This window comes from Alosa sapidissima, chromosome 2 (assembly GCF_018492685.1).
Source record: "Alosa sapidissima isolate fAloSap1 chromosome 2, fAloSap1.pri, whole genome shotgun sequence".
Lineage (NCBI taxonomy): Eukaryota > Metazoa > Chordata > Actinopteri > Clupeiformes > Clupeidae > Alosa > Alosa sapidissima.
Window position 1 is genome coordinate 22,305,680 of NC_055958.1, and position 25,402 is coordinate 22,331,081.

The 25,402-nt window shown below is 44.9% G+C and overlaps 1 protein-coding gene across 2 annotated transcripts in view; it reads right to left on the reverse strand.

The window, feature by feature from the left end:
• Nucleotides 1–25,402, reverse strand: part of gpc6b (glypican 6b) — a 57,717-nt gene that overhangs the window by 3,377 nt on the left and 28,938 nt on the right. Inside the window, exons 5-9 of one of the 2 annotated variants that reach the window (XM_042084147.1) lie at nucleotides 18,522–18,652; nucleotides 17,622–17,765; nucleotides 16,443–16,472; nucleotides 2,912–3,048; nucleotides 120–295 (exon numbers count right to left, since the gene is read on the reverse strand). In XM_042084147.1, the coding sequence (XP_041940081.1) occupies nucleotides 120–295; nucleotides 2,912–3,048; nucleotides 16,443–16,472; nucleotides 17,622–17,765; nucleotides 18,522–18,652 (618 nt within the window). The remainder of the gene's footprint in view (nucleotides 1–119; nucleotides 296–2,911; nucleotides 3,049–16,442; nucleotides 16,473–17,621; nucleotides 17,766–18,521; nucleotides 18,653–25,402) is intronic. The other variant, XM_042084149.1, reaches the window with a different exon arrangement.

Here is a 25,402-nt window from a genome sequence, read left to right on the forward strand (position 1 = left end):
CACACACACAGAACAAGAACATACACACATTATTAGAAATCTACCAATCTACATTTTTTTTGTAAATTGATTACATTTGTGATTGACACAATAAAAGATGATTTAAGGATACCACTTACTGGAGTCTTGAAAGTAAATGTCATTGCCATTGAAAGCATTTTTCAGCTTGTTGGTCATCATTCTGAGAGTCATGATATGCTGGCGGATGAAGGTGTCGGGCCGTGTGATGTCCACTCCCACCTCTGGGTTATTCGCCTGGTTGGTCAGACCGTCCTTCAGCACCTCAGGGAAATACCTGCAGCAGGAACATTTACCTCTGATGTAAATAAATACCTACATCAGGAACATTTACCTCTGATGTAAATAAATACCTACAGCAGGAACATTTACCTCTGATGTAAATAAATACTTACAGAAGGAACATTTACTGTACCTTTAATGTAAATAAATACCTACAGCAGGAACATTTAGGCCTACCTCTGATGTAAGTATATCAACAACACAATAGAGACAGTGACATCACCTTCTCACAAGTTAGAAGGTGGATAAACTTTAGAAATGTTAGAATGTTATAATAAAATGCTATACTTTATAATTATTTTTCATTTGTGTGAAAAACGGTTTGACAGATTTTCAGTGAGAAGACCCTTGACTAATGGAGTTAGGCTTGTGACCATAAGATTTAACCCGTACAAAGACATTAAACAATGTTTGAAAAATTGTAAATTGCAGCTAAAACGATCGTTCAAAATCCCAATCCTCAGAAATTTGTTTGGAAAAGACCTTATAGGTATAGGATAGAAAACATGTGAAAAGACTGAACTGTGTGGTATTGAATTGCGGAAACAGACCATTAAACTTGACCATCATTTTTTTGGTTGGCCCAGTAAAGGGGAATTGATGATGGGTGATATCACTAATTAGCTCATCTACTGGTTTACTGAATGGTTGGGACAAATATATGGAGCTTCCCACCTCTGTGACCCTATGTACACTTGTTTTTAAAATGGGTCTTGGGAAATCTGGTCAGAAGTGGTCAGTTCCAAATACAAGTACATTGTCAACAAGCTACATTGTGATCTGATCACTCAAACCACTTTACGAGGTGGTCTGAGATCCATTATATCTCATATCTTTTCTCACGTTTTCCCCGATTCTGAAATCCAATTGAACAGATGTAGCCCAATGCCCAACTGTAAGAGATGTTATTGTTTAAAAGTGGGATTGTGTGTATGTGGCTCAACTTCCCTTTGCTGAGAGGGAAAAGAGAGTTGATTCAGCTTAAGATACCATGAGGGCTTAATATAGTTTTTACACTGTGTGATAACCGTTGCGACATCTAGACTACTGTTTGCTGATTTGGCATTCATCGCTCTTGCTTGCTAGTGATTGTAAAATTGTAAAAACAGAACAGAGTTATCTTAGGAAGTGATATAGTGATTAGGGCAGGGGGCCTAACGATAATATCAGGAGCTGAAGGGCTCTCACTCAACTCTCAGGAGCCTCAGAAACACTCCACCACAGACTTTATTAGCTGCTCTATGAGTCACCTGCAGGCTGCCTTAACATACGACTGAAGGAAAACACAGCACGGGGTTTGAACTACGTTCACAGATGAAGCACCATAGCCCTCATCACTTAAAGTCTTTTAGATATACTTTCTTACTGAACTATCTAAATGGAAGAGAAAAAAAATACTAAGTTGCAAACCCCTCTTCATGTGGATATTAATATCAGACGTGTGATCTCACACTCTTTGGAGCGTCTGCCAACTCCAAAGTCAGAAGCCCCATTTATCCCATTCAAAGCATCTCCAGATGGGAAACAGGCCAGAGACAGGAGCCTGCTGTTAGAGTTGAGCAGATGAATTCACCTGACAACTTTACTTTACTTTACTTCATCTGCCATCACCACAAAGCACAGGACGAGAAAGCAAAACTTGATTTGTGTGTGTGTGTGTGTGTGTGTGTGTGTGTGTGTGTCTGTAGTGTTTCCAGGTACTTGTGCTGTGATAGGTTACAGAGGTGCACGCTTAACAAGCTTAACTTAAAAACACAACAGCACCGGGGCCCCTGGAGTGCCTCTTAGGAGCTGTTCATTTCCCCGACACTCCAAACACACACACCCTGGAGAAACACCCAAACACAGGCCCCTGTGCTGTGCTCCGCAGTCTAGGAAGCGGCGGGATTAGAGGGAGTGCTCGGGGAAAGCTGCTAATGAGTGAGGAGAGCACTGAGACATTTAAAGATGTAAAGTAGTCCCACCAGGCCAATACAGCAACAGCACAGGGCTGCTGTGTTTCTGGAAATAGTCTCATAAAAATGTTATAATTTCTTTCCTCCTCCTCATCAAACAGTTAAACTGGACTTGATCTGCGGGCAGGATACAGGAGCTCCTATACTCTATGGGGATGTTCATGTAAAAATCATGCCTACTGCTCATCTAATAAGCTACTCAGAATGAGCAGTGCAGCACCAGCTGGATCATAATGACCCATCGAAATGAATAAAAACAAAACAATAATCATTTCCTGTGAAGGTCTTATGTTATGATTGTGTTTTTCAGGCCAATCATTTCAAGTTATTTTCCCTGTGAGGACATTGGCCCTGCTTACTGCGGCTCACTTCTCTTTCTACTGAAAAACATTTACTTTCTTAATACAAGGACTAGACGGACAGACAGACAGGCTGAAACACACTCATACAAGTGTACACACACACAGAGGGGAAAAGAGTCTGGATTCAGGTCACGCACGAAAGTTAGAGTGGCTGCAGACAGGCTGAGCATCTGCTGGAGGAGCTGTGGCCTACCTACCCTACACACACACACACACACACACACACACACACACACACACACACACACACACACACACACACACACACACACACACACACACACACACACCTACCTGCCCATGCTGTGGCCATTCCAGCAGTCTTCAGAGTCGGACTCGCTGACCGTTACATTATCCTCTTGGCAGAGGCCATCTGGCAAGCTGGACCAGAACTTCTTTGAGTTCCTCAGCCTCTCTTTCACATCAACAACCTTCAGAGAGATCAAATGAAAGATGTCTTTTAGACAGTCATTCAAACTCTGTTATTGTGTATACGCGTAAAGTACTGTGAAATGAATGTACTGTATGTGTGTAACAGGTAAATCGCTGAGCTGATGAAGTTGTAGGTAAACCTTTTTACATTTATTCATTTAGCAGATGCCTTTATCCAAAGTAACTTACAAAATGAGGATTAACATTCAAGCTGCATTGCGAAGGAGACCTAACCTGACTCTCGCCAGATGAATTTCGTTCCGCTTAGCTCCGCCTAGCTTCAATCACATCCATCTGGGACCTCTTCCGTTGAGAGTGATTTCTGCACTAGATTTTATGGTAGAGCCAATCAGGATGCAGGGCGGGAGTTTCATAGATGTGACATTGCGTAGAAGCGACTGTGAGACTGTTATCAGCGTCACGGGTTGGCTTCGATGTGAGTGGTTGAAGTAGCACATCAATAGATGATGGACAAGTGGCTTATTCAATCATATGCAAGCATTTTTTGATTAGGCCCAGCCTTCTGAAGCAACACTCCAATAGACCTCTCCAGAATAAGTCCCGCCTCCGTAACTTCCGTATCCATCCAACTTCCGGGCGTCGATTGTCTATGGGAAATAACATGGCGTTTCAAAATATCATACCGGTAAAACATCTGTAGGTAGCGAAGTAGAAAAAGCTGGTGGGCAGATTGGCCTACACACTTCTGCCATCTAGTTTCCACTGGATTTTTTGATTGTCGGTGCCGTTTAAGTAGTATACTATAGACTATACTACCTAAACGTGTAGGCCAATCTGCCCAGCAGCTTTTTCTACTTTGTCACCTACAGAGTTTGAAAGGTACAATCTTTCAAAATGCCATGTTATTTCCCATAGACATTTGACGACCGAAGGTTGGATGGATACGGAAGTTAGGAGGCGGGACTTATTCTGGAGAGGTCTATGGATTGATCCCAGATGGATGAGTGGAGCTAGGCGGAACGAACTTCATCTGGCGAGAGTCAGGTTAAAGGAGACCTTGGGTACCTATAATTATTGCTACAATAAACACTAGTACCAAAGAATGAATGAGAGTGCAGAAGTTGAAGTACTATTCAAGTGTATGGAAGGAGATGGTGGTAGAGGGAGAGGGTGGTGGAGGGAGGAGGGAAGTGTACAGTAGGTGCATATATTGTATGTGTTAGAAGTCTTAGTAGAGGAGGTACTCTCGAAACAGGTTTTCAAGAGCTTCTTGAAGATAGAGAAGGATGCCTGTGCTCTGGTGGCACTTGGTAGGTCATTTCACAATCAGGGAACTATCAATGAAAATAGCCTGGACTGCTGCGTGTGTAAGGGCATCCATGCCAGACAACATTACTTGGTGTTTCTTCATCCACGTGGATGTCAGAGAGACAATCCGACATCCGTAATTACAATGAATTCAGTCATATAGAATAACTTCACCTCATCTGTTTTTCAGCTTTTGATTCGCAACAAACATTTGGAGCAGCCAGACCGTGTAAAGGCCACACTAGACACCTCTCCCACAGAGAAGGTGTGCATCAGGCTTTACATGAGCAGGAGTCGGCGGCTAATGCTAATCTGCGTTTGGGGCGAGGCACTCCGCCCTTCATTTGGTACCTCTGTCATGCTTGTGACTGTGGGCAGTGGATGCTAAACCTGACTGCAACATGAAAGGCCCAGCACTGACAGGGCACTGGCGCTGCAGGCTGCTGTGTTTGATGTGATAATCTTGTCACATGGATGCCACAGCATTTTAACTGCTCCCATTTAATGCCCAGAGGCCCAGCTCTTCCCCATCGGTATTCTCATAAACACACACACACACACACACTCAGAAACTAGTGCATACACACGCACACACCACACACACCAAGGCAAATGCACAGGCAGATGCACAGATTCACATTACCATGCATGCACAAACACACAGATGTTTGGCTGACCATGTTCCAGTGCTTCCTAAATTGTTAACGCTGACCATGACATGATTCTCTCTCTCTCTTTTGCTCTCTCTCCCTTTGTCTGACTCTGATTTTAATGACTTTATTTTACGTCTCTTGAAACAATGTCACATCTGTCCCTTCCTTTCCAATGATGTAGTTTGATAGCACAATCAACATCTTGTCATATCCTACTTATCACTCCCCTATCTGTGTCAGTAAAGCCCAGGGGAGTCTATCTCAACTGTCTCATTTAACCAAAGAACTGTAAACGCTTCTGGAGAGCTCTCACATAAAATGGCTTCACAGAGAGCTAAGACTGCACCCTGGATATTGGCAGGATGCCTTCAATTTATAACCAAATTGATATGATGAATAATATGTATTATTATCAACATTATTTCAATATTCAGTATTATCCCTGACAACGCATATTCAGTATTGCTACAATTCTGAGTAACAATAAAAACACAAAATACACAAGAACATGCCACAATACACTAATTAATATGAAAATTCAGCTTGCACACTGCTAAAAGAAACTTTCTTTTTGGCTCATTGTATGATGGATGAATGCTTTGAAGAATGAACAGGAAGATATCTCTTAATAGACCAAATAAAACAAATAAAGAATATTTATAAAAAAAAATCATTAAATTCTACTGATGATCTGTTTGTGAGCATGCATGTAAAGGATATACGGTCTGCCTATCATGCAAGACTACAGAGTGAGCACTAGATGGAGCAGCTGCTCCAAGAGAATGAAGGAACTGAACTACAGCCGGGTCCCATTTCTCAGCTCTTGGTCAAGTGTCTCCCTTCTTCCACACTTGACTGGTGTAGTCCTCTCCTCTGTGATTCACTGTAATGTATGTAGGCCAAAAGCTCAAAGCACTCATGTTTAATGAGACAGGCTATGAGTGAGACCGGTGGCTGAGATCAATCTCAGAATCAACACACACAGACACGCGCACACACACAGACACGCACAAACGCACGCACACGCACTTGTGGGCAGCCGTGGCCTACTGGTTAGCACTTCGGACCTGTAACCGGAGGGTTGCCGGTTCGAACCCCGACCAGTAGGCACGGCTGAAGTGCCCTTGAGCAAGGCACCTAACCCCTCACTGCTCCCCGAGCGCCGCTGTTGATGCAGACAGCTCACTGCGCCGGGATTAGTGTGTGCTTCACCTCACTGTGTGTACACTGTGTGCTGTGTCTGTTTCACTAATTCACGGATTGGGATAAAAGCAGAGACCAAATTTCTCTCACGGGATCAAAAGATTATATACTTACACACTTTAAAGATACCACAAATGTACACACACAGATACCAGACAGCATTTTAATTAAAGACAAAAGCAATGAAGTTCTGTGTGCTGAGAACTGAAATCATATTCATAATTCATACAACTATTAATCACATACGCAGGAGACTTTTCACACAACAGCTACGCCATGCTGTGGGGTGACCTCGTACATATATGAAAAGATGGTAATTCTGTTTTAATATGTCATGTCTGGGCCTGCGGGAATGGAACAGTAATGTCAGACTGTGATGACAAGCTTGTCTGATTGAACACCATTTCATACGAGTCTCCTCCGGGCCCCTTGGCTCAGGGGAGGAAGTTACTCACTGTCCTCGTGCATAATGTATGCAAAGGGAAAGTGCTGGAGTCGGTAGAGTCTGTGTGGCTGTGACAGAGGTGATGAGCTAAATGGTGATGAGAGAAAAAAAGAGTGAGAGTGGGAGAGAGAGAGAGAGAGAGAGTGAGAGTGGGAGAGTGAGAGAGAGGGAGAAAGAGAGAGAAAGAGAAGTGGACAGTGATTCCGCGAGGACGACCTTGGTGCTGTTCACATTCCAGGGTCAGATAATAGCAGCAAACTGACGTTCAAATTTAAAATGTGGATGACTGCATCAGGTGAGACTGAGGAGGAGGAAGAGGAGGCAAAAGAAGAAGTTGCAGATGTGTCACAACTGTGAGGCTTTTTCACATGAACTCCACATAATTAGCCGCCAGTGCTAGCACAGCAGGCATATGGGTTGTGGAGATATTCATCTCGTCCTCATCATTAATCTGGTGGTCTAATAAAACGCTGGTTGGTCGGTGAGCTCGGTCTGGTCGGGTAAACTGTTTAAAGACCGTCCTTATGGTCCAACTGCCACCTGTACCGTAATTTCCCAACTATTAGCCGCGGTTTATACATTGATTTTGCACATTTTTTTCAGCTATGAGGTTAATACACGGGGGTAGTTAATATGGTTTTGTTTTTTAACTTGCATTAAACACTGTCCTGCGGTTTATACACAATGCGGCTAATACACAGGACATGACTGTTTGCTGCATTTGACTGAAAGCAGATGTGTGACTGATACAAAGGCATGTTGCATCCTGACAGCACAGTGTCATTATCTGGGAGTTAATGAGAATGATGCTACATTCAGTGGTCAGTGCACAGGGCTCCCATGCAGAGGGCAGGGCACACACAAAGAGCAGAGCGCCCTAGGGCACTAGCGCACACAGGGCTGGCGGGGCACGGAGGGGGCATGACATAGGGCAGAAATAATACACATACTGAATTACAAGCCTCCTTCATGTTATCATGCCCATGGTTCACATATCAATTCACACATCATCCATTACTGGTCAAAAGACACGCTGTATTTGAAGCCACTGATCAAAGTGTTTGGAATGCTTCTGTGGGAGTTTTCTGTTGCAATGTCATTCCCTAAAGTCCTGTGGTTTGGGAGGGTTTGCACAATTGGCACACAACTTTGCTTGTGGTAGAAAGTGATTAAAAAAGAGAAATGTAAAAAGTGGAAATACAAAAAAAAGAAACAAATGGCATGGCATGCAGGTTCCAGACTTGTTTTGCAGCCGGTTAATGAACACACACACACACACACACACACACACACACAAACAAACACACATACACACACACACACACACACACACACACACAAACAAACACACATACACACACACACACACATTTTGAAATAATTCGCATTGGCTAATCCCTTTGACAAAGCTGTGAAGTGGAAATTTCAGGCCAACCTGAGGAGGCCCTGTGTGTACTGGATGTGAAAAAGCAAAAGACTAACAAGGAAACTTAATTGAGGTTAAACATAGGCTAGCCCAAAGCATCTCCAGCATGGCTGCAAGGGTCTCGGCTGCCTTTCTGCAGCTGAGTCTGAAGAAGGGATTATCAGTAAGGAAACAGGAGGGCTACGCAATGGCAGCAAATAGCAATACGGTAAATTAATCCGACAGTAAACATCATTAAAAAGGAACCTGTTGTCTTGAATACAGTAAGTAACACTCGTACCTCCCAAGCAGAAATCCTCTTTTGCTGCCTTTCACATTACATAGCGCAGACGTCTTTACATCTGAGGATTATTCACAGTGAATGGCAAACAAGAAGCATCAAAGATCTCAGCACACTGCAGAAATAATTAGGGAGCTTGTATGTAAACATTGCGCTATAGCCTCCCAAGACATGCCTGGACAGAATTGATTAATACAAACTTAATTGGATTTTATAATACATAGAGAAGGATCTTCAATCAGACTGAGGTGTAAAAATGGCCACTGTGTTTAACTTAAAATAAAGCAACAAAGAAACTTAATTTTTATTGTTTTTTTACTAGTCTGGCTTCACTGGTTTAGTTTAAACTCAATGCCCTCTCCAGTAGTCCTCTGCTGTTCTAGAATCAGTGTTCCACTGAGCTTCAAGTCATAGTGTCCCATCTAGTGGACACACCATGACACTAGGGCCCAGTAGAATTTTTTATGGTCACCAGCACAGCCATGCTAAAGATCAAATAAACTTTAAAGTCAAATCAGCAGTAAAATATCAAAATAAATTATTATATACATCTGTGAAGTTTATTCAAGGTTCCAAACCAAACTGGACGCACATCAGAACAATAAAATATATTGATGTTATGAGCATAACAAAACTGCAGTCGAGACTGTGTGTCTAAAACTACATCATTCAGTATGCTGCCAGACTAGTGACATTTTACCTCTGGCGTCTTTGCCTTCGACTAGAGTTTGGAGCATTGCCTCCTCATTACCGACAGAGGAGTATTTTAAACCCCTGCTGTTGCTGGTTGATAATTGATAAGGTGAACTGGCTGACTCCGGCCTGACTCAGTCTTCCAGTGGGGGTCCCGTAGCAGCACACAGAGTGTTTTACAGCATGCTCAGAACTCCCTGCCAAGGGCCGCAACGCGATCCCGCCGAGACACTCTGCTAAGAGCGCAGTTTAAAGAGGATAGAATGAACACACTTGTGTCAAATGATGAAACACGTCAGACACATACGCACTGACGAAACGGGCTGTGCTGAAATAGGGACATTTGAATTCTTTATTGGCTGATAAAAAATATATTCCTTTTCTCTATATGACTCATTTTGATTGGTCCTTGCTACCTTCCTCTGCCTTTCCTACTGTTAACCACAGAGGAAGTTTGGGGCAGTGTTTTGGGTGGGGCGTCCCCATGCCACCTGGCCAGATGTGTTGCCTGGAGAGAGTGGGTGAGGCGAGGTAATGAAAGTGCTGCCTCTGCAGGGCGTATCGCACCCAGCCGGTCAGTTAATCACGGGCCCTTCTTCCTGCGCCTGCCATGACTATAAACAGCCTTTCATCAATGGCCACCCATCTGGCTCGCACACATATATACCTCACAGCTCTCTCTAATACAAACATCAATGAGCCCATGTGCCAGAGTGGTCATGGGGCAGATCAATTTCACTAGCTCCCCGTGAGGGACAAGATATTAATAAAACACCTTAAAAACCTATAAAACTCTGAATAAAACCCCTTCTAATTATGAGCCCTTATATTACTGACAAAAAGGACTCAAGTTCCATTGACAATTACAGTTGTCAAGTCTTTAATACTAAATATTTTGTAGATAATACAAATATTATTTTCATGAAACAGTGTTCTCACAATAAACTCCCCTACAGTTTCCCCCACTTAAAAGGTAGGTAATAAAATGGATGGTGGGCAATGAGTGGACATACTCTCTAGCTATTCTCTTCTCTGGGAGAGCCGCGCCCTGAGTCCAGACGTCTCGACTGGTACAAACAGATGGCCCAGTCTTGCATGAGAAACCCCATGCCTCACGTCCACTCAATCAAACAGAGGCAGACCGCTAACAGACCCCTCTCTTCCTCTCGGTGTCCCTGAAGTGCAGGGCTGCAGCCACTCTGACAAAGTTACCACCCTCCCCATTTCTCACGTTATCAAAACTGACAGAGGGGGGGTCTAGTGGAGAGATAAAACGTTAGTTGTTTCTGTTGGGACAACCTGTTTCCGTGACCCCGCTGTCCCTTTCATGCGACTGCTTTTAGGGGGCGATGGGAGTGCGGGCTGAGAGGATGGGAGGCCGCGGTGCGGTGGTCTGCCGGAGGGAAGTGAGAGAGAAATGAGGGGCCGGGATAAAGGCTTCAGCAGGAGCCAAGTAGCGACAGGTGCGGCCAAATCCCCTGAATATCCACCTCACTCCTGAGACCGCGTCACGTCCCGGCACTAAATCTGCTGGCACACAGTATTCTGCCTTGGTGCAGACATCTCCGGTAAGTCGGGTGCCTGTCTGTACACGGCACAGTATTTATACACATATCACTTGCACTGCATGCTCCTGATGGATGGCACCATGTGTGTGCAGGATCTCACTGGCTGTCTTTTACAATAGCACTTGAGTATAGCAGTACAGTATACAATGGGTGGCATGAGTGAACATGCTTTTCTTCCTGAAGAGGGGATTTGAAGGCATGATGCATCAGGCAGCATCTGACTGTTACCGTGAGGCTTTGGACTGGAATGAAGAGATGAAGTTCCATAGAACAGCAAAGCAACCCAATACCAGTATCATATGTTTATCGGATGAGCCAAAGCAATCCTAATGGACCTAGAGTAGAGAGCCCTCCACGTCTTAAACAGTGTGTGCATACATGTGGTGCTTCATGAGCAGAGGATCTGTAGATGCCTTGGATGCTGGTTAGATCCAATGTCTCAGCACAACAATTCTTCAGTCCTTTTTTCAAATAAAAACAGCACTAGCCTCATGTTGATATCACTCAAGGGGCTATTACAGTTTCAAAGCGAACATAATTCAGATCGTTCTCAAGGCCGTGGCAAACACCCCTGAAAAGAGCAGAAATAATAATGCCACAGGATCCATAATTAGCTGTTAATGGCGTCATTCTCTGCGGAGTGATCTGCTCAAGCTCCACTACGGGCAAATCTGTTCCCTCTTCTTCCCAGCTTTAATTTCACTCTGGAGGATCATTAAGGTGAGTTGACTCTAGAAACATGATCCCTGACCACACCAAGCAAAAATATGCTTGTGGAACAGAAATGAGGTTGTTCCCAACAAGTCATATCTATTGCCTTTGAATGTATTTAAAGTCACATTCCGATTAAAGTAAAAAAAGGCAAAAAAAAACAAAAACAAAAAAAAAACAGCAGCAACTTGATATTATTTCCTGGTGTCTATGGAATGAGCTACATTTTTGAATACAGCAATGTGAGGGAGGATTTCTTCTGATCCTTTCGTGGCTGTCTCATGCTCTGCTGCTGATGCCGTTTCATGATTGCGCTGGTTCTACTGTATCCCCTTGGCTGTGTGTAGACACTAACTCAGACGGCTGTGGGAATCCCGGTGTGAACATGAAGTCCACTGAGGTGAGACACTTCATCATCACTGGGCCTCATTTATCAACACCCCCCTCCCCCGAGCAGCCAAACGACAGAACACTGATAAAATGACTACAAGTTAGCTGCCGTGATTTGCCCCAGGTGATGACTGTCCAAGTTGTAAAAAAAAAACGACGATGCACTGATTAGAGCGATGCGGCGTGCTGTCGCGGTGAGGAACAGAGCAATCACCGAAAGGCCACGTCTCGGCCGCCCCGGGTCTCCTAAGGAGGAGACGGTCTCGGCCGTAATGGGCCTCGCCTGTGAACCTCATTAACGTATTGACAGATATGAAGTGGTGCCCGTGTGTTAATAGTGGGGCGGCTTGTTGCCGACTGAAGATGAGACAACGAGAGATCAGGCGGACGCTGTTCAGAGGCCAGGAGGCAAAGCGCTCCACACAGCGGCCAGACTGATTAAAACTATGCAGCCGCCTTGGCATGCAGAACATGAGGAAGCCAGGGTTACATTAGATGCTTGGATGATATTTCCATGTGGTTTGGTGCTTTACTTCAATGTCTACCAATAATCAATCATTTGCACAGTTGTTAATGTTTGAAAGTCATCTGGATATAAATATTTGCAAATGGAGATAAAATGCTCTTGGGAGAATACTTCTGACCACAGCCCTTTCATATTGTGTTGGCTATGCAGTAAATGTTACATGGGTGCAGAGTATGTGGCCGTTATAGAAATGATATCCTGCTTCCAAGAGTAAAATGCAAGGCCCAACCATGAGAAACAAAGACGACTGGAGCCTAAATGAGAGGCTCACTTTCCCAGAAAGGAAGCTATTGGCCAGAAGCCTGCCGTAAAAAATGTGCCATATGAGATGAATATTGCTTAAAGTGCCAGTGCTAACAGTGTATGCCTCTACAGTGAAAGCACTTTCACACTACTCTTTTTTCCATATAGGCTAATTTGTGCACAAAGCTGGTTATCACCCAACTATTTTATTACATAATCGATCAAGACTGAGAAACCTGTGTGTGTAAGTGCAAATGGATGATAATAAAGTGAGACATACTGTTAGATAAATTCAGTAGATCAGTCCTACTGACAGATTGAAATTAATGAATCTATCGAATCCATACGGTCCATACGGTCATCCTTTACTACTTACAATTTCTTAGGAGGCAACAAATCAAATCAACAACACAGTTTAGTTGTCTTGACAACTCAAAACTGAACTGCTGTGTGTAACACCAAACTACAGAGATACTAGTTTTTTAAACCGTGAAATTACATGTTTATATGTTCTTAAGAGGAGCTCATCAATCTTTCAGCCAGAAAAGCACTTCCCATATTTATAAATCTAAACAGAGGTTGAAAAGCAACTCCTAATGTTTTTTTATGTTTATTTTTGAGTGGCCTAGCCGACAGTGATAATTATGTCGGAGGAATCTGCAGAATCTACATTACATAATGACCTGGCCACGGCTAAAATAAATAAACGCTCACCACAGTAGAGGTGGATGTGTCTCAGTGAAGCTGTGCCAACAAAACAAAAATGGAGGGCTGAGCCAACCACACTGGAAGCCATTAGACTTAATATATCCCCTAGCAACTGCCTTCACCAGGCACAATACATGAGATTAGCCCAGATAACTGTCAATTCTGACCGCCAAACAAATAGAATGGGGAAATAAAATAGCCAAAGTTCCATGCAATGATACAAACACAGGGATGGGGTACAAAGCGAAAAAGAAACATCAATATTCCAAATAAAAGCACAGGAAATGTGGGTTGCCACATGGCTCCTGTCTGTTTGTTTCCAGCGAAGGCTGAGGCGGTTGTGTGCAGTTTCTCTCTCGCACCAGGCGCCACATTTCTGCTGGACTGAGGCAGCTCAGCGGGGCAAACGCAATCAACAGGCCAACGCAATTAATTCCCCCCTGCATAACTCTGTTAGGCCTGGAAGCACATCCACTCATGACTTCATCCTAATGGACCCAGGGGTATCGCATAGCTGAGGAACCGTACCTGTGAGGCCATCGCACAGCCCAAATTGTCAGGGCTAATGGTGTCTTAGATTTCAATGGCACAATAACATGATGCTTCCTTAGCCTCCACGGATAATCTGAATGACAATTTTGCCACCAGCCAATTTAGCTTAATTTATACAAAAACATACTTCCACATTATGTTTGTGTCAATGCTCATTAGCTTGCAAAACAGCTCACAAACACACCATATTAAATCTCAACACTGAATGATGTTAAAAATAACATGAAAGACATTAGATGTAAGGGGGCGGACTACCGATTGGACCACCACGGCCTTCTACTTCCATGCAGCAGATATCAAAGCCACAGACCTCCCCCAGGAGGCGCGGGGAGTGGAGCGGCCCGGTGGGCCCAGGTCTGGGCTCTATGGGAGGGGGGAGTGAGTGGTGAGAGGGCCTGGGAGTGTGGAGGTGGAGCTTCTCCCTCAGGTAACCTGGGGTGATGGGTGCAGCCCCACACTGGGATCACAGCCTACCTTACACATTCCTGTCACGATCCCCGCGCTAATACCTAATCAAAGCCACGCAACAGAGGCCAGTAAACAGGGGATGGACTCAGTGGTCACTGAGATGCTGTACACTCCAGCACATAGAAAGGCAAGAGAGAAGCAAGCAGCTGCTAGCCTAGAAATCTAGACGCACCCTAGCGGCAGCAAATGTAATTGCGTGACACGAGTTAAGCTTTTTTTAAGTTGGCAAAAGTTTGAACTAGCCAACTAGCTCCGCTGGTGGGAAAACGCTTGGGACTAATGAGTTGTAGCGCTGTCCTATTGCATGCAGAGGGAATTTGAAAGACAACCGATTATCCCGGCCCTCGGACTGAGCACTGCGAATGGTGAGTCCCCAGACCCTACATCTTGATGTGGGAAATCAGCTGCAGGAAGTGGGGGAAATCATGTCCATGTCATGAAGTGGACAACATGAGGAACACTGGAGATGGGGTCAGCTCTGTATGGAGGGGATGAGGAGTGGTGGAGAGAAGAGAGGAGGAGGAAAGGGGGAAGAGGAGAGAAGAGAGGGGGAGGAGAGGATATGAGAGGAGAGGAGAGGGGGAAGAGGAGAGGAAGAGGGGGGGGAGGGGGAGGAGAGGATATGAGAGGAGAGGGGAGGGGGAGGAGGAGAGAAGAGAGGAGGAGGAGAGGATATGAGAGGAGAGGGGGAAGAGGAGAGAAGAGGGGGAAGAGGGGGGAGGAGGGGGAGAGGATAGGGGGAAGAGGAGAGAAGAGAGGAGGAGGAGAGGATATGAGAGGAGAGAAGAGGGGGGATGGGGAGGAGAGGATATGAGAGGAGAGGGGATGGGGAAGAGGAGAGAAGAGAGGAGGGGAAGGAGAGGAGAGAGGAGGAGAGAAGAGAGGAGAGGGGGGAGAGGAGAGGAAGAGAGGAGGGGAAGGAGAGGAGAGGATATGAGATGAGAGGGGAAGAGGAGAGAAGAGGAGAGGAGGAGAGGATATGAAAGGAGAGGAGAGGAAAGGAGGAAACAGGAGAGGAGAGGGGCAGAAGACAGGAGAGGAGAGGGGGAGATGAGGGAAAAGGAAAAGAGAGAGGGGGAGACATGGAGATATGGAGGAGAGGGGGAGATGTGGAGGGAGGGGAGTGAGGACAGGAATAATGTGTCAAAAATGAAGATGACTTAATGAAATGTGAGCGCTGCTGGGAGAAGCACTATGAAATGGTGAATAATGATGAGGTCACTGATACTCCTACTCAAGGTAAGGACTCTGCTAAAGAAAAGGAAATGCAGAAGACAAAAGGAAAAACCTGCCAAATTGACAACACTCTTGATGTTCTAAAAAATAGTCATGCTATGTACAATCTATTAATAAACCAAACAGAACAAAAAAGTGGCATCATAAAATGTTACAATAACACAGGCTTATTGTTGGCAAGTGTAATTTCACTTGTACAAAGCGTATCAAATCATATATTCTTAAAATATTCTGTTGTTGTTTTGCTTTTTTTCTGTCTAGTGCCATGACTAAATCTTTCATTGATATTATTATGAAGACTATTTCAAAACTAAGCAGAAAACAAATCAGGCAAACAAGATCCTCACAAAAGAAAGCCCCAATGCCCAGAATGCATTGCAGTGCTGATGGGTGGCCATGGCTAATGGCCTCATTCCCTCTCCAGCATGCTGGGGCAGGTCCAGGAACAGCTCCTGCCACCCTGCCCTCGCGCCACCACCACGTCCACTCCCCACTGGCTAATTGCCCACTTATTCATGAGCATGTGGCTGGCAGGCGGGCAGGCCTCTCTTCATGGGCTCTCTGTGCCCGCAGCATTGCAGCCTCCCCTCCCCTCCCCTCCCCTCCTCTCCCCTCCCCTCCCCTCCCCTCCAGCAGTGCCACACTGGGCCAGTGTGGAGATTGGCTGCTGTCCTCCAGGAGTTGACTCCATTAGTGAGCACTATGGAGCCCCAATTGCCCCATGGAATGTTAGAGTTGGGGGGGGGTGGGTGGGGTTGGGCATACAGTACGCTCCCCTCCAGAGAGGAGTCCTCTGGTCCAGTACAAAGTGCCGCGCACACATGAAAAATCAATCTAGTTAGCCTCAATATTGATATGAGTGTGGATCTGTTGACATGTACAGTGGAGAGAGCTCAGGGCCTCATTCAGCCAGAGAATGGAGGGCTGCTTAACAAAGCATTCCAAGGACACAGGGATGGAGCCTCGGAGGCAGAGAGAGTGACTGACAGACTGAACTCAAATAGGGAAGCGCTGGAACTTACACTTTGTTGCATTGTTCTCCACACAATCCTCTGGCAAGCAGCATGAAAGAAAGAGACAGGCATTTCACTGACAATGTATCTCTACAGAGCAAAGGAACACAGAATAAGGAGAGAGAGAGAGAGAGCGAGAGGGAAAAAGAGAGAGAGAGAGAGAGCGAGAAGGAAAAAGAGAGAGAGAGAGAGAGCGAGAAGGAAAAAGAGAGAGAAAGAGTGGATAGAAAGGAGGAGATGTCTCTGTGTCTGTGTGTCTCTGTGTCTGTGTGTGTGTGTGTGTGTGTGTGTGTGTGTGTGTGCATGTGTGTGTGTGTGTGACTGAGAGAATGTGTGCACACTATGCGCTGTAATAAACCTTTGAAAGAAACTGCTCTATATAAGCACTTAATGACCTAATTTTCACACCTAACCTAACTGTCTTAAATTTGCGTAAGCTAACAGCAATAAATGCCTCCCTTTGTGCAGAAAACATTTCAAACTTTTTTCTCTGGTCTCTATATATTGACAATACAATTGCAGACACCACTTGAATTATGACTGGTGGATAGATGGGCTTTTAAAGGTATGATTTTAAAATGACCTAACTTCTGCCTCCCCCCACCCTCCTGCTATATCCAGATCAGACACAGCTCCCCTGCTCCTCTGATAATCCTTAATGAGAACTGTCCCTCATCTGAATTGGGCTGTCAGATCCGCGTTACCCACAGCCAAAGCTCTAAGTTTGGCATCAAGGTTGTTTGAGGTCAAGCTGCGGAGAACTTCTAAATCTGTGAATTCGAGGCGGCTGCCCGGGAGCCAAGCGGCGGCAAACACGAGGAGCGAGCTCAACCCGCCATCACCGCCGCTGCTGCCACGCCTCCCAAAATGTTTGCTGTACACAAGATGACTCTCTTTTGTTGATTTCCAACACCATTGTGTTTGTAAGACAAACAGCCCTGAGCCGGCGGAGGCGCCGAGCGCACCTATCCCCCTGTCGTCCTCGAGGAGCTGGCAATTTGTTAACAAACACAAATCAATAGAGGAGCCTGACCAGAAGACAAAAACAAAGAATTAATTTCCGGCACTGGAGGGGCCACCGCCACTGGAACTCATAAGCTTTAATCAACATTGTCAAGTCGTGGCAAGACAAATGATGTTTACAGTCGAGGCAGTGTCATTTCAGCTGCCTGCCACTGCCTCCCTTACCAATCTGTCCAGGCTGGTGCCTGCTGCTGTGGTGGGGTGCTCCTCGGGGCTGTAGGGCTTGAAGCGGGCGGTGAACACATCCGAGATGCCACGGGCAGACCTGCTCATTCCTGAGGGCTTGGGTTGACCGCATCCTTGAAAAACCTGCAATTAGGAGGGAGAAATGTGTCCCACTGTTGTTCTGCATGGAAGGGCTAGAATTACTTGTGACTAAGAGAGGAAACGAAAACAATATGCCGTTCCAACATGTTAAGAACTTGCCGTTTACCCTAAGATATTCCCAAACATGGACGCTACTTAAAGCTCAACGTCACATGAGCTGAACCGTGGCTGTAATACTTTAAGTTGGGATCTGTCTAACCACATGTAATTTTATGGCTTTAAATTATGGGAGACACTGTGTGCCTGGTATGCCGTACACGTAGGCAAAACGGCAGAATGCCTTCCGTATTATAAGCAACCACTTGGCAGACCCAATTTAGACCTGACTCACGCCAAACCCCAAACATGTGAACACGAGAATCTCCTCATGGCCACTTTGGATTTCTTACCCCCTTCGAGTGCAACAATTTGTGGGCAGAAAGAAAATGCAGTGTAACACAGGAAGCCTATTAACTACTGTGAACAGCGCTCGGATACTGTAACCAGTAGCAAGCATGTAATTCCAAATACATTGCTATAATTGGTGAAATTGAGATCAGGTTTCAAGGTCATGTGAGTGACCGAACCTGTATAAAACATGCACGCACATACACAGATGTATACACATATGTGTACACACACACACACACACACACACACACACACACACACACACACACACACACACACACACACACACTTAGAGCCGAGGCTAAATATGTCCCATATTAAGTCTGCAACCAAAGGTGGTGGACATACTCTGTGGGTGATTTCAACACTATTATCTTGCATATTCATGATGGCTTCGGAGATCTTGACATCGATCGGCTCCATGACAGACTCAATGTTGAAGGGTCCCTCCAGTCTCTCAGTCACCAGCAGCATGGCATCTGTCACAACAGAGGGGGTAGAGAGAGAGAGAGAGGGAGAGAGAGAGAGAGAGAGAGAAAGAAGGAGAGAGAGAGAGGGAGAGAACGTTTCAGCAGACGCCATTTGAGCAGAGACTATTTGAGGAAGACAAACAGGACAAGAGTCTGTCTGGAGAATAGATTACATCTCTTTGGCTTGCCAGCAGTGTCATCTACATCTGTAGCTTTGATTCTAACTGTCACATTCAGAATGGTTCACACATGTCCAAAAATGTGTGATCCGTGGCATCTAAAAGGAACTTTTTTTTAAACAGAGTACAGAAACAGATGGCGATGCCATTTTCAGACCAGGAAATTAATACATTAAAACCCTACATACATACTGTATGAATTTAACAACTTCTCCAACAGTTTCCTCAGTGACCCCCCACCAGTGAAAAGCAACCATCTATTTTTAATACAAATGTTCACTTCATATTTTCATCAGAGGGTTTCATTTTTCTTTTTAGATATAACAGTATAAAACAGAATGTGAATGTGCAAAATTAATCAGTCACTGAAATGTCTAATATAAGACATGCCATTGATTTACTTTAGAATTGAATTTGGAGCCCATGTTTTATCACAGTGAACTATTTGAGTTATTTCTGACTAATACTCAAAGTCATAGAAGAAAAACTTTCTAAGCATTCCATGTCAACTTCCAGTGCGACAAGCTCCTATTTTGTATGTATCTAATCTGATAACTGGTATGGATATTTTTGGGGCAGGGCAGTGCAGGGCTTTAAATAGAAATGCATCCTTGGAGGTTAACTTGTGATGGGGAGGTGCACAGGCAAACAGCTCAGCATGGGATTGGGCATCTCCAGGCCAACTCTATTTCCTCTCAATTACACTGAAGAGACCCACTGCTCTGTTTACACGTCCACACCGTCTGCAGCTGAAAAAAGACCCCTGATGCTGCTCGAGATCTCTCTGGCACAAGAAGCAAAAAAAGAGGAATTCTCTAGGAAATATAACAGAAGCTGAGGACAATCTCACACATTAGTCACAATACCTTACAGACTATCCTACTCAGAATAAATATTACTGTATTACTATTACCATTTGTTAAGCAAGCATAAATGTAATGCTATGTGGAAAATATAAAATGAAGAAGTGAGTACTATCTAGAAAATGTCTCTTTCTGTGGAAGAGAGTACAAAACCACCCTGGACTAGAGGTCAATAGTGGAGAAAGTTGGAAAAAATGGGTAGTGCTATCAGATGGGCAGCACAGCATGGGCAGAGCCACTGAACAGGCAGATGGGTCTTCAAACTGTGCCACACTTATTGAACAGAGTGGGAGGGGCACAGAGGGAAAAGAGAGAGAGATAGAGAGAGAGAGAGAGAGAGAGAGAGCGAGAGAGAGAGAAAGCAAGAGAGAGAAAGAGAGAAAGAGAGAACAAGAGAGAGAGAGCGAGAGAGAGAGAAAGCAAGAGAGAGAAAGAGAGAAAGAGAGAGGGAAAGCAAGAGAGAGAAAGAGAGAAAGAGAGAGGGAACAGGATGAAAAGACAGGAAAGGGGAGATGATGCATGGGGGAGATTAGAGAAGAGAAGTGGGAAGAACACTGGGGAGAGAGCAGTAGGAATGCATAGGGGCTCCGGTGCGCTGGGCGGAGGTGGGGTGGGTGGAGGTGGGGTGGGTGGAGGTGCGCTGGGCAGAGGTGGGGTGGGTGATGACAGCGATTAGGGGTCAAGTTAGATCAGTGATGCTAGCTGCAGTCGTGCAGCAGGGACACCCTAGCTTCCCGAGTGCTGGGAGTTAGTGCACAGACACTCTGAACACATGGAGAATGAATGGCTCTCATTTAAGAGCAGAGCTTGGTGCCGGGGCTCCTGTGGGTTATTCACCCCCCCCCTCCCACACACACATGCACACAAACAGCATCCTTCCCCCAATCTGCTGCAGTGCCAGACAGATAGGCCAGCCTCCAGCACAAGCAGATCTGGTTATCAACAGCTAACAGCCATGCAAATCGCCTCATTTCATCCTCAATTGAAAGACGTGTCACAATCGGGGAGGGCTGCACAACTTCTTGGAAAAGCCCAATTTTGTCTGGCTTTGAATGGCCTACTGAAATAGAACTGCACGGCATATTCTGCAAGTGGTAAATAATTGGAATCTGTGTTTTAGGGGCAGAGAGCTCTCATGGTGCGTTGTATCTTCCAGCCCCATCAGAGCATTTTCTCGCTTGAAAGAAAGCCTTTGTGACAAGGACAAATAAGAAAACAAAGAGGGCCAATATATTGGTCTTAGCTTTTTCCACTCTAATCTCTGGAGTAAGAAATGGCTCGGCTGTAATTTGGATTCTGCACAGCATAGCTCATCTGCAGCTCACTTGGGAAAGTAATGGTGCAATGTGACACCTGGAACAAAATAAGTGCAAGGAAAAGCAGGTTTGGTGCTGAGATATGACCTCAAACTGAATCACACTCACACACACAAAGACACAGACACATCCATGCACAGACAGACAGACAGACAGACAGACAGACAGACAGACAGACACACACACACACACACACACACACACACACACACACACACACACGCACACACACACACTATTACAATTACAATTACGTCAGTCAGTGAAATCCATCCATGTTACACAGCAAAAAAAAAAAACAACAACAAAAAACTGGTAAGCTGCATTTGAAATGAAAACACATAAATCAAATGACTGATCAATCAACGTATGTTCCATATGTATGTCTGTATTATTTATATGTAATTTACCAAACAGAGCATTTCTGTTTTTCAGATTCAAAAATAAATTCAAGCTTGGCTGACACTGACAGCCATCTATGTTCCATGAATAATTTGCCAGGTACATCTGACTGAGGAGTGGTGGGGGGAACTACAGTGTTTCTCCACACAACTTCTGATTCAAGCTGAAACAAACCCCTCTACCCGTGAACAGCTTGCATCTAAATCCAAAGATTGGTTCCATTGGCAGTTCCATCAAGTTCAAATCCCATTCTGTGAACGCAGCTGAGTTCCTCCTGTGCCAGCTCATGTGCCGACTCCTAAAACAGGTTGCCTTTAATCTGAGAATAGCAGCAGGGACAGAGCTCCCTCCCTTTAAACATGCCCATGAATATTTGATGTCCAGATAAAAATTATCTGCATAAAGAATCTATGTGTCAACGCATTCCCCTCCCCCCTTTACCCCTCATACCCCCAGTGTCGAGAGAGCTTGTGAAGGCATGAATCATGTGAGGGACACAGATTAAACTAAAGCAAAGGCACTAAAGGCCCTAAAGAGCCACAAACACTCTAGTGTTGACATAGAGACAGCATTTTACAATACTCATTAGACCACTACCAAAATGGAGTTCTTTATGAGGAAAACGCCATTAGCAGTGGATTACCCTGTCTAATGTTGTAATTTGTCCTAATAAACCAAGCAATGATTGCTACACATACGAGATCCGAGCATTAGACCAGACAGAGTCATCATGTGCTCCTCACAGTGCACACGTGGAGTGCTCCGCACCACACTTTGGTCGTTGGAAAAGCACTATTCTTTAACAACCTCGTTTTGATTCTGTTGGCCAAACAGAGTGCGACAGCAGCGCACCGCACCATGCAACCCTATTTGGTCCGCACCACACTTTGGTCGTTGGAAAAGCACTATTCTTTAACAACCTCGTTTTGATTCTGTTGGCCAAACAGAGTGCAACAGCAGCGCACCATGCAACCTTATTTGTGAGGAACACAATGCTCTCTAGGGCATCACGTGTTGTACTACGCCCTGCTTCCACTGAAACTCAGCAGCACAATCCAATAAGAGGGACATTCTCTGAAAGATCCTGTTACTAATGGGAGCTGAGATCATTTAGTCATGCAGGCTTCACTCCTTCACACAGCATCTGTCTAAAGACTTCTAATGCCATCTGACATTTCAACTATTTTATCCACAACTATGTTGAGGAAGCACCCCCTCCCCTCCACTTTATTTCCCATCCAGCCACATGTTCAACAGGTCATTACCACAACAAACCCCACAGGGGCTGTGAATGCACATACACACTCACCAGCTGGGCGTCTGTGAAACGGGAGAGGCATTGGTTATGTGATGTTCATCTAAACTACTTCATTACAATCATCTCCAGACACAACGGCACCACAGCCCTTTTTTCCACCATCAAGAAGAAAAGCGAACAGAAGACTCTATGGAGAGTCCATACAGCGAGCTCTGCACCCAGGTCTTACATGATGCCATTCATAGAAAAACTCAAAAGTGACATCTATTAAACAAAGACAACATTGGATTACTTCTTTGTGTGACAAAAGGGACAGTTAAAATGACATATATCACAGGACACAGGGAGACCACAGAAAGCATAGCAGAGATAAAACAAAGGTAAACCCTAGTTTATTTCTCCTTCTTGGAGGTTGGATGAGGGGGAATGACTGTGGCGTGTTCACACAGCTGGAGCTCTGTGAGGCAGGTCTAGGGCAGAGCAGGATGGGGGGAGGAGAGGAGAGGAGACGCGAGGAGAGGAGAGGAGAAGAGAGGAGAGGAGACGAGAAGAGAGGAGAGGAGAGGAGAAAAGAGGAGAGGAGAGGGGAGGAGAGGAGACGCGAGGAGAGGAGAGGAGACGCGAGGAGAGGAGACGAGAAGAGAGGAGAGGAGAGGGGAGGAGAGGAGAGGTGAGGAGAGGAGAGGAGAGGAGAAAAGAGGAGAGGAGAGGGGAGGAGAGGAGAGGAGAGGAGAGGAGAGGAGAAGAGAGGAGAGGAAAAGAGAAGAGAGGAGAGGAGAGAGGAGGGGAGGAGGCGGATGCCATCATGGCTCATCATGGCCGCTGCTTTCCACGCCTCACCTTGCACACAGCTGCTTCCCATTACAGCCTCCTCCTCCTGCCCGCACCTCAGGATGGATAGAAGGCCACTTATTTGTATTTGTTTAACCCTGTGTATCTGGGCAGTTAGGCAAGCCACAGTGATTAGTCAGAGTGCAAACAGCCATTATAAAGCCATTTGCTGAGGGCTCGGCGCTGGGCTGATGACACGGCCATGGGAGAACACAAGGCTGCCTCGCCCCGTGCGCGCGCACTCTAAAGGTACTCTCCACTGCCTGCAAGGACAATTAGCGCTTCCTGCACTCCCAATTACAACATCTGGGCATTATCTGCCCAATGTGAAACATACACCACATGTTCACTTAGTCTCATTCAGTGTCGTGATATAGCTGCTAAATGCAAGTACATTAACCTATCACCGGCCTCCTTATGAGTCATCCATGGGTATGACACAAACCATTATCAAGTGTCTCTTCTGAGGATCAGAATCCCGCTAACATGACAACATGAAGGCACCTCCAGGCCCAAATTACACAATAGAATATTCACGTGATGTATTATTAGATACATGATCAAGTTGCAGGTCAATTAGTCATGTTGTCCCCTATGGTTAGCATGGGCAATATTTCTCTATGGAAGGCTGAACAGATGGGTTATGATATTGGATGCATAGTACCTTCCAATGTCACAGTTTTAACAATACACTGGAACACACTGTCACTCACTCATAATTTACACAGTTTGTTTTTGCTAGATGATGATGATCATGATCATTACTGACTAAATAACAAATATTGACTGACAGCTGAAACAACTTCAAACAGAAGGATCTAGAATCATAGCAATAGAAGTCATTCATCTTCACACTTATAACTTTGATCTTCCCTTTGATTTATTCATCAATTCAATAAACTGTGAAATTGTTTCTTGAAGAACACAACGCTATTTATTTGATCTGTCTATTTTAAAAGTTGATTTCCGTTTGGAAATGAAATGACTAAATAATGTACGTAGAAAAACAAAGAGAGTGCAGAACAGACAGGCTCCCACCCATCCAGACGAGCAGTAGCACAAGAGCCATGCCCAATAAACATAAACTTTAGACGGAGAAGACACTGCTGCGGTCATTTTTCTAGCCAGGCTTTCAAACACACTCAACAGGTACTACACAAATGCATTTGGAAAGCTGCTGCACAAACACTGTGGCAATAATTATTTATAGCTCACAAAAATACACACGGGGGAAACATCACTTTGAATGGTGGAGACAGAGTAATCCTGTTTGCTTTGCGAGCTCTCTTTCAGAAGCTGCGAAGCCCTTTGGAGGTCTTCTACAGGGAGAAGGTTTTTTTAGGGGGAGTCTGTTTTTTCAAGTGTATATCTTATTCATGAGCCTTCCCACCAAAGGACAGGAAATGTTATTAGGCTCGCATTTTCGTGAATTGTCAGGCTGGAGCAAGGTCCTGTTTCTTGATGAAACAAATCAGGCAATTAAAATGGAATGAACAAATAAAATCAATGCAGATCCTCTTACATCCTGGTGACAAAGGACTGCATAGAGGACGACAATAAGCTGTATTTAGAGCAACGTGATAATGAGGATATTAACGGTGACTGCGTCTGAGTGTAGCAAGGTGCCTCTCAGAGGAAAAGACTGTTAAAGCCACACAGGGGTTTAAGAGAGCACCGCAAAAAAAAAATAGAAAAATAGAAGGAAAATAAGAAAAAAAGGGGAAAAAAAAACAGGAATACGGTGGGCACAATAAAGTGGGTCAAGGTTTCACAGGAGAATATTATCATATAACAAATGATCCAGCACCAGAAGGTGATTGAAACATCAGTTTACCATTTGCAGCATTACTCACTATCGGCACGAAGCATCTCAGTGAATTTGTCCCCGCTGTCAGAAATGTCCCTCGCCA